General features: G+C 41.6%; 1 protein-coding gene across 2 annotated transcripts in view; it reads right to left on the reverse strand.

The window, feature by feature from the left end:
- Positions 1-9,250: 9,250 nt before the first annotated feature.
- Positions 9,251-10,591, reverse strand: part of OLA1 (Obg like ATPase 1) — a 149,297-nt gene continuing 147,956 nt past the window's right edge. For both annotated transcript variants that reach the window (XM_060256890.1, XM_060256891.1), the window contains exon 11: positions 9,251-9,792. In XM_060256890.1, coding sequence (XP_060112873.1) covers positions 9,691-9,792 — 102 coding nt within the window. In that variant the 3' untranslated portion in view covers positions 9,251-9,690. The remainder of the gene's footprint in view (positions 9,793-10,591) is intronic.

Here is a 10,591-nt window from a genome sequence, read left to right on the forward strand (position 1 = left end):
TGTGACTCTTTTCTGGTTGCTCAATTCCCAGATGGGGGCAGGGGATTTCCCGGTTTGGAGGCCCTCCCCCAGCTTCAGGGTCATCAGAAAGTGGTGTGTGTGTGGGGGGGGATGTCTGCTGGGCACTCCATTATTCCCTATGGAGACTGATTCCCATAGGGTATAATGGAGAGTTGATCTGTATCTGGGGCTTTTGGGAGGCTGTTTTTTGAGGTAGATGCCCCAAATTTGCACCATAGCATCTAGTGCCTCTTCTCAAAACACCCTCCAAGTTTCAAAAAGATTGGACTAGAGGGTCCAATTCTATGAGCCCCCAAAGAAGGTGCCCCAACCCTTCATTATTTCCAATGGAGAGAAGGCATTTAAAAAATGTACGGTCCCTTTAAATGTGATGGCCGGAACTCCCTTTGAAGTTCAATTATTCTTGTCACAGCCTTGCTCCTGGTTCCACCCCCAGTCTCCTGGCTCCACCCCCAAAGTCCTCAGATATTTCTTGAATTGGACTCGACAACCCTAGTAGCAACCCTGGACTAGGTGGTCTGCCATCTAAGTTCGAACCACGGATGACCCTGCTTAGCTTCCAAGATCTGATGAGTAGAATTCTAGCTGCGTCTGAGGAAGTGAGCAGTGACTCACAAAAGCTCATCCCCTGCCACAAGTTTTGTTAGTCTTGAAGGTGCTACTGGAAGAACCAGTTTGGTGTAGTGGTTAAGTGTGCAGACTCTTATCTGGGAGAACCGGGTTTGATTCCCCACTCCTCCACTTGCAGCTGCTGGAATGGCCTCGGGTCAGCCATAGCTCTCACAGAGGTTGTCCTTGAAAAAGCAGCTTCTGTGAGGACTCTCCCAGTCCCACCCACCTCACAGGGTGTCTGTTGTGGAGAAGGAAGATAAAGGAGATTGTGAGTCGCTCTACGATTCAGAGTAGAGGGTGGAATATAAATCCAATATCTTCTTCTTGCTCTTTTTTACCACTGCAGACTAACATGGCTCCCCATTGTGAAGACTTGATGAGACTGCGTTAACCTGAGCCATCTGGGTCAGGGCCACAAAAGCTACTGCTGGGATTAATTTTGTTAGTCTTTAAAGTGCCCCTGGACTTTGCTTGGATTTTGCAGCAAGGAACCAAAATGGAGGATAGTTTTGTGAAGCGATAGCTGTTGTTGGCGTTGGGGTTTTGTTTGCACGGATTGTTTTTGTGTTTGATGGAGAACGTGGCCTGAACTCACATCCAGCATTTTAGAAGCTCTCAGTCCAATAAAAAAGGCTATTTCATTGTACATCTTTCATTTAGTCAACAGCAGGGATGTCCAATGTGTGGCCTGGGGGCTGAATCAGGTCCTCAGAGGGCTCCTATCAGACCCCCGAGCAACTGGCTGTCATCTGCTTCCTTCTCCCTTTCTCTTGCTTCTTTCTGCATCACAGCTTGCTTTGCAAGGCTTGCTCAATTGCAAAGGAGCTACAGAGCAAAGCCTCTATTTTCTCTATTGGTTGAGTCTCTTCTCTTGGAAGGAAGGGGGAGAGGAAGAGCGTGCTTTGCCAGGGTCTCTCAATTGCACAGCAGAGCTACTGAGCCAAGCCTCTCTTCCTTCTATTGGCTGAGGCTCCTCCCCCTCCTGGCCCTCTGGGGAAGGAAGGAAAGAACCAGAGTTTCCTTTGTCAGCTCATTGGATCCCATGGGAGAGATACAAAGAAAGCACCTTTAAGACCAACAAGTGCTAATGTTTTAAGCATGTACTAAGTTTAAAAAAAAATCTTTAATTGTGTTTGTCTGTGTCCTTTATAAATTGTCCAAAGGGCAGGAGCCACAACTATTGGGAGCCTCTCTCACAGCAGTTTCAGTTAGTGTATGCTCCCCATCTAGTTGAAGATGACAGATTCCAAGAAAATTTATGTAGGAATAGATCTCAAGGCCCATTTGCCTCAAATGCTGCATGAAAATAAATTGCCAGTAAATCTCTCGCCTTCCAGTTCTTCCCTCTCTAATAAATTGCAATTATAATTGTTTATAGTAACTAGTTCTATTTTGGTTTGCATGCTTCCCAGTTAATCATTGTGGCTTAATTCATATCTCGGAGTGACTGACAGGTGGAAAATAGATGCATGTATCCCATTAAAGAAAGGCATATATAGTTCATACTGAGCAAGTGATTGACTCGGCTATTGGGAAAAGCTAGTCGGTAAGAACTCTGCATCCCTGTGTTCCAAAACAGAATGGAAAATAGTTTTACATGTGTTACGAAGGATCTGGACATCTGGTAGTTGTCAGTGTTTGCTGTAACTCAGATTTTTTATAACTCCCCCTTCCTTCCAAGAGAGGAGACCCAAATGGCTAAAACGTCCGGGAAAACCATAGAGTTTTCCCGAAAACGCCTAGAGTGGCCCCGCACAGGCGCTGCCATTTTGATGATGTCACTTCCAGGAGACATCATTGCACCAGCGATGAAGGGGGAGGTTCCCCTGCCGGCCCAATATGGGCTGGAGGGTTGGGAATCTCCCAGGCAAGGGATTCTTCACCGGACCAGGGGCTTGGCAGCCTTACTTTAGATACCTCTCTTCTTCACTTTAGATACATCCAGGGGTGGAATTTTAGCAGGAGTTCCTTTGCATATTAGGCCACACACCCCTTATGTAGCCAATCCTCCAAGAGCTTACAAGGCTCTTTTTTGTAAACTCTTGGAGGATTGGCTATATCAGGGGTGTGTGGCCTAATATGCAAAGGAGCTCCTGCTAGAATTTAACCCCTGGATACATCATTTCTTGGATACCTTCTGAAGAAGTGATCAGTGACCCACAAAAGCTCTTACCCTCTCAAATTTTGTTAGTCTTGAAGATGCTACTGGACTCTTGTTCTTTTCTATTGCTACAGAGAGACTAACACAGCTACCCATTTTGACCTATACCCACGGAGGTGGCACATTTAGCCGTACAGAATGGAAATCCATCAACTTTGTGGAGAAACATGCACAGGTACAAACAGATGTCATCTTTCTCACCAAATGCAGACAACTTAACATTCTACCAAAAGGACTGACAATAAAAAAAAAATCCACTGAGTATCTGACAAAGTGAGCAGTGATTCACGAAAGCTCACACTAAGGTAATTTAGCAAAACCATTTACAAATTCAAGGAGTTTATGCATCAGGTGGACTCTCCAAAGAGCCTTGTTTTGCATTGGTGCAGCTTGTTTCCTTCCAGATGATGCCAGATTCTTGTCTGCACAAGGGTGTTCCAGCTGTGACGCTTTAAAATGAGCTTCCTTCAAAGCGATAATAATACGGTCATGATTGCCCAGCAGTTGCTGCTATGGGCAAAAGCCTTACCTGCTGAGTGCTGAGTGCCTTGTGCACTTCGAGGAAGCCCTGCAGGCTTAGGCAGAAAAAAGACAGGAGTTGGTACGGAGCGCAAGCGACCCAGTATATGCTCAAAACATTGCCCACTAAATCTAGGCATTTTATCCTTTTCCAGGACAGTAACCCATGGCCCTCAATGTTGTATCTTCCCACTTTTTCTAGCAATTCATGCACAAACTTCACAAAGAATCAGCCTGTTTTCTATTTGGCAGCACTGCTAACATTGTCACAGTTTTAAAGAACATTTTACACCTGCTTGTGATGATGAAAGCTGCAGCTAACAAGCACGTTATTATCCATCTTCAGCGCTGGTAACATTTGTTTTTATTACCAATCAGGCACTCTTATCAAACACTTTCTCAAATGATAATGGAACATTTCATGATTATATCCCCTCTTTTTTTTGGCCTGCACAATGGTCTGGGTCAAATAGCTAGGGCTGGCGGTGGGCGTGCTCACAGAATTAATGCCCTTTAACCTTAGAGTCTATGAGGAACCATTCTGGATAGCTAAAAAGTTTTTTGTTTTTTTTAAGGCACCTTAATTTCCAGGAGTGTCACATAAAATTCTGTAGCTTCTCTTCTCCCTCTGAAACCTAAAATGCTCCCCCATGCTGTTCCGCAGACAGCATTACAGGGGTCATTTGAGGCTGTGGTGGGAGGGGGAGGGATGGGAGTAAGTCATGCTCCTGAGTGGAATTCCTTCCAACTAGATCCAACTCACTGTATGGCCATCCAACTAGATTCAACCTGTTTTGTGGTTGTGGAAGGCTCTCCAGTTACAGCAGACAGCAATGGCTAGCGTTACCTATCAGCTCCCAAAATCAAGCCACATATCCAGGGTTTTGGTAGAAAAAGCCCAGCCGAAATTCATTTGCATATTAGGTCACACACCCTGTCACCATTGTTTTGCACAGGGCTTTTTGTAGAAAAAGTCCAGCAGGAATTCATTTGCATATTAGGCCACACCCCCAGACATCCAAGCCAGCCAGAACTGCATTCTTGTGTGTTCCTGCTTCCAAAAAAGCCCTGCACATATCTGACTTTCTGTTGTTCATTACAGTAGCTATTTCACATCAATTCCCCCTCCAAACTTCAGACCCAGACTGGTATTTCAAATTATTGCTGATTTAAAAAAAAACAAATCTGGCTAGTTTGGGTACTGTCTATTTAAAAAAAAAATTATTTTAGAAAAACAGTGGGGATACAAAAAAGAGAAAAAAGGTTATATATCATAATTAGAAGTCAAAGACAATAATGTAGTACATAATATATAGTAGAGAATATTTTCCCTTTCATCCACTTCATTATAATTTTAAAGTATTATCTATAAAATACAATAGTTCGTATTTTTGTCAGGGTACAATTGTATTCATCGTTTAAGTTTCAAACTTCATAACTAATCTATTTTGACTACAACACTGGTTTCATCATTACCACGTATTCAATATAACATATTTTCGCCACTTCTATGTATTCATTAAAGCCTTAAATAGAAATGAAATTTATCACGGTGTAAAAGAAAGTCTATTATATATCTCATTAGAGAACCCACTCTCGGAACACATTTTAACTCTATTTCATTATTATTCATTTGTATATATTTTCTCACTTTAAGTTTGTCTCCTGCTAGCATAATACAGTCCATCTTTCCTCAAATTTTTGCAAGAGACCTGTTTCTCAAGTAGGTTGTTAATTTTGCCATTACTGCATATTCAGCAAGTTTATTTTTCCATTCTTCTGAACATGGACCAATGCTTAGTTTCCATTTTGATGCATAAATAGTTCTACCTACTGCCACCAGGTATTTTAATATCTGTTAAAATTCTTGGTGATTTGTTAGGCAAAACACCTAATACCATGCTCTTGGTTTCCATTGTGAATTTAAACTTTAATATATTCTGTAATTTTTGGTGTATTTCTTTCCAATATTGTTTTGTTTTACTAGTCCACCACATATGAAAGAAGGTTCCATCTATGTCTTAACATTTTCAGCATTTGCCTTTATAGTTTTTATGTGACTTCTCAATGTCTTTTGAGGTTATATACCATCTGAAAATATTCCTTATCAATTTTCTCTTAGTATCTGACTGACTGTAAATTTGATATCTTTTTCCCATAGCTATTCCCATTGTTGTATAGATATCTGTTCTTTAAGGTTTTTCATCCACTTAATCATACATTTTTTCACTTGTTAATCTTCTGTTTCTAGCTTGAGTAAAACCTTATATATCCATCATAGTAAGTGCTTTTTGTTTTACAATCAGCTGTTCAAATTCAGTCACATCTCTTAGAACTCCACTTTCAATACTCGTAATTGCCATTAGTCTTGAGACTAATTGATAATATACCAGCCATTGAATGTTTATGCCTTCATCTTTAATATCTTGCAAAGACTTGATTTTCCCGAGTTTTTATCATCATGCTATATGTTAACAAAAACATTTTTATTTCTCATGTTACCATGAGATTCTATTGGGGACATAAAGTATTTGAGGAACTCAATAAATTCCAGTTTGTAAACCATATTCTCAAAATCCCATCTCTGATTAGGTGATTTCTTTCTTGTGTTATGATCTTTTTAGTCAGTTTTGTAACCCATAAATAATTGTATAAGTCTTCATCAAGATCTGCTGATTCTAATTTTACTATTCTTTGTCTTGGGGTTTTAATCCAGTCCACAATCCAGACCAGAAATGTTGCTTGACTGCTAAAATTCCTCCATTTTTTTTATTTCAGACTGGGCAAAATTCACTCAGTGCAAGTGATGATAATGAAACAGTTAACAAAGAGTGTGTGTGTTAATGTGAAGTAAGATAGCCAGCAAGGTGGGAGAAGAGAAAGGGAGATATATTGAACTGGAACATATGGAACCATAAACTAATTTTTAAGTACTGAGCCATCTACTCCCGGTCGTAAAACAATGGAATCCAATCCAAGTGTGCTAATTCCTAATCAGGATCTTTGTGAAAGAAAATAAAAACCCAGATATGCACAGAGAAACCTAATAATAATTTAAAAACTTCAAAACAATTTCCTTTGAATTCTCTCCTTTCCCCTTATCCCAAAGCATCTTTGCCATGCCCCTTCTTTTTAATACACATAAATGTGTGTGCGCATGTATGAGAGAGTGAGAGAGAGATCAAGTCCCAAATTAAACAGCAGAGCAGGGCAATCTCAATGTAAATTGTGCTTATCAAAACAATCTCCCCTCCCTCCCTCCAAAGTGTGTGTGCCCAGAGGATGAGGTTGGGGAGAAAGAGACTATGGTATCTGGAACTCTTGAAGTTGGGACCAAGGCTGGCCCTGCCATTAGGCAAACTAGGTGATTGCCTAGAGTGCCAGTCTTCTGGGGGCGCCCCCATGTGACTCGATGACATTATCAGTGCAGGGGGTGCCAGAAGTTAGTCTTGCCTAGGGTGTCAGACAGTCTAGGGCTGGCCCTGGTTGGGACCCAGCAGGGTGGAAGAGGGAATGTTGAAGTACCCACCCTCTCCACCCATTCTGAGACCTCATGCTGTTCTTGAGACCTCTACAAGTGACAGTGGGAGGGGGAAAACCGCCCTGCAGGCTGTACGTTTGGTACCCCTGCTATAACAAGTTGATTCCTAAGTCTGGTCAACTTGTCAGCCTGGTAGGGCCCTGCAACAGTCTAAGTTTAATGAATCTGCTTGCCTAACTCAGCTGGATCTCAGCCATGTCTGCCGCCAATTCCTTTGAAAGAGCTGATAAAATTATATTTTCTGTATTGAAATCCAAATTCCCATTTCTTCAGCTTCCACAGAGGGTTCTTAATGGAGCTCACAACTATGGAGATGACATTAAGACTCCTAGAAGGTTGTAGCCATTGACATGTCAACATTGCCAAGAGAACTTTTTGGAACATACCATCTAGTGGTTGCTGGACAACTATGTACTGTCGCTATTCTATTCCCAATGGATAACAAACTCAAGGCACAGTCTAATGACATGTTCATGCTGGCCCTGGCCAGGAATAAACTTCTGAAACTAATGAGATGTTACAACACAACAGTTCAAAAGGCTGAAAATACAGATCTTGGTGTCTGCTGGAGAAGACTTCAATCTTGGTGGCATCCAGTCCTAGCCGTTCAACACAAATGTTGCAAGAATTGCCTGCATCTTTCCTTTTATGACATAGCTTTGAGGCACACCAAGGGCTCGCTGAGGGAAAATATAGTTAACAAAAATCCACAGCCAGGATGAAGGTCCACTAATACCTACCTTCTATTAGCACAGCATTAACAAAACAAATGCTCATGTTTAGGATGCTAATTCTGTTACACTCATAGGTGCTTCAGATCTCCTCCCAGTTTCTTTACAGAATTCTCTTAAAATCCTGTGCCTCCTGGAGCATGCTCAGTTGTCATCAAGAAAAAATTGTTTTTCTCCCTCCCCTCCTTTTTCTGTTGGTGACTTTATGATACGTGGAGAGCATTCTGAGTCCATAGAAACCTCTATCACATCAACTGTTGGCCTGGTTTCCCTGCTTTTATCACCAACTGAAGAAACTGACATTATCAGATACTGTGATTTAAGTAAAACAGTTGCTAAAAAAACAGACCTTTGCCCACCAGCTCACATTTTAAGAAACAGAAACTCTACAAGGGGGAGAGGAATAATAAAAAAGGTCAAAAAATGGAGGAAAAGGCTTGACAAAAAGAGTTCAATCTTCAAATCCAAGGCTAGCTAGAGACGACACATCTACTGCTGGACCAATAGTTTCCCAGCACAAACCTTTCCCAGTGAGCTTGGAGCTAGTTGTGGCATACTGCCTCAACGAAAATATCCCCAGAAGAGGTTTTATTCAGGCAGCAAGCTAGTTGTCCAGGAGAAGCAGCATAAAATTTCCCCTCAATAAATAACACTGGAAATAGTTTTCAACCCCTCCCCTCTCTTATTTTACAGGAAGACTGTTCAACTCTGAAGTGTGATCTTGCCCCGGAGAGCCCAGCTAGCCCGATCTCATCAGAACTCAGAAGTTAAGCAGGTTCTGCTCCAGTCAATATTTGGATGGGAGACTACCAAGGAATACTAGGATTGTGACGTGGAAGCAGACACTGTCAGTCCACCTCTGAACATCTCTTGCCTCGAAAAACTTATGGGATCACCATAAATCAGTTGTGACTTGATGCCCCACCCCCAAAAGTGTGATCTCTCCTCTTCTGCAACTGCAATTTCCAATCCACATATCGCTGGAAATAAACCAATGGACCATCATAGCACTTTCCACTGCAAGACTATCTGGTGTTCCAGGCAACCAATAGTCTTATTGTCTAATGGCAGCACATTGTATTATTAAACACAGGGCTATTTTTGTAGGAAAAGCCCAACAGGAAGTCATCTGCATATTAGGCCACGCCCTGTGACATCACCACTGTTTCACACAGGGCTTTTTTGTAGAAAAAGCCCAGCAGGTACTCATTTACATAATAGGCCACACCCCGACTCCAAGCCAGCTGGAACTGTGTTCCTGTGCGTTCCTGCTATTAAAAAAAAGGCCCTGATTAAACACTACAATTTAACAATTTTGAAGGAAAGTATGAAGCTGCGTTCAAACCCCCTCCTCGTGTATTACGTAGACTAATAATGCAATTTAAACACACTGCTTTTCTCTCTCTCTCTCAAAGAAAAATCTTTTTATCTGGTAGCAATGATCTACAAATGCATTAACTTTTCCAGAGACAAATCCTCAGCATCCTCATCATCTGATTCCAAAGAAAGGCTCCCTTTTTAAGATACAATTGCAGCTGCCCCCACGCTGCCAGTAACTGCACCATACACATGTCTTAAAATTCCGTAATCAGCAACCACCAGGTGCTGTATCGCATTCTGCACACCACACGCCGTCAATACAGACATCCCCAAACACACAGAGGCTGGTTTTGTCAAATGTTTTATTGAGTGTAGACATCTGGAGTACTGTAAAACATGCATTATCTGTAGATTCAAAAAAGGAGCAAGCCACATTGTCCCTACTGTCAAACACGTCAGGCTTGGCATATATGATGGAGATTAATGAAGTATCATGAGAGTAATATGGTTCCTGAAAAGCTCCTGCGATTTTGGAGTAGTCTTAATCGTTTTCTGAGAGGCAGAGCTGGTTCACATTTAACGTGAACTTGTACGTTCACTAAAAGTGCCATCATTTAATTCAAAACAAAACAAAGAGGGATTTCATTGGTGGGCATTATCTGTCCTTCAGTATACACACACGGTATCCATCCCCACCACCCCCGTATCCCTATCTAAATAAAAACTCGTATGCTTTTTTTTAAAGTAACAGAGTTTAATTCTGAGCAACGAACAAATCTGGTAACTCATTTCTTCTTCGGCTGTTGAGGTGTGTTAAATTTAAAGAAGATAATATCTCCATCTTCGGCTACGTAATTTCTTCCTTGCTGTCTGTATTTTCCAGCAGCCTGCACACACATACACAGGGGAGAGAGAGAAGAGAATGAATTACAATGTTATAAACACTATTTTAAAGAGCAGCACCTATTTTACTAAAACACTACTGGCTCGGTGGGGGGGGGGGGCATTTTATAGCTGTAAACTTCTTAACTTGGGCAGAATTTGATTGACAAATATATAATCATAATTTATTCTTCGTTGCAGATAATGAAAACAACACTGTTAACCAGGTTTTGTTATATAATGTCAGTTGTGCATTTGTTTTGCAGCCCTAAATACTGATAGGTAATAGAGATAGTGTTTTTTAACATTTCCATCTCCCCCACCCTTGCAATTTTATAGCAAACTGGAAAAATCTACAAGAGTTTGCACAGAAGGGACTATATCTGTCAAAGCGGCCTCCAGTTTACAAAAGCGTATGCCACTATAAAGCTATTTGTCTTTAAGGTGTTCCAAGACGCAGTTGTTTGGGCTGCAGCAGACTAACATGGCTATCCTTCTGGAATTTGCTCTGCGCTAGTGGCATAACTACTAAAGCAGTTTAGAAACCATTTTTGGGGCGCTCTGGCCCTTGTATCCACAGGGCAGAAAGTCGTCTACGTGCTCAAGCAAACTTCACAGTTACAGGTGGGTTAGCCATGCCAATCTGCAGAAGGAAAACCAAGACATGACTCCAGCAGCACCTTAAAGCACAATAAGTTTTCCAGGGTAGAATCTTTCGAGAGTCAAAAACTCTCTCGTGACAGGAGAGTCGACTCTTGAATCTGACAATGTGTCTAATGATGGAGAGAACTTTGACTCCTGAAA

This window comes from Heteronotia binoei, chromosome 16 (assembly GCF_032191835.1).
Source record: "Heteronotia binoei isolate CCM8104 ecotype False Entrance Well chromosome 16, APGP_CSIRO_Hbin_v1, whole genome shotgun sequence".
In the NCBI taxonomy this organism is placed as follows: domain Eukaryota; kingdom Metazoa; phylum Chordata; class Lepidosauria; order Squamata; family Gekkonidae; genus Heteronotia; species Heteronotia binoei.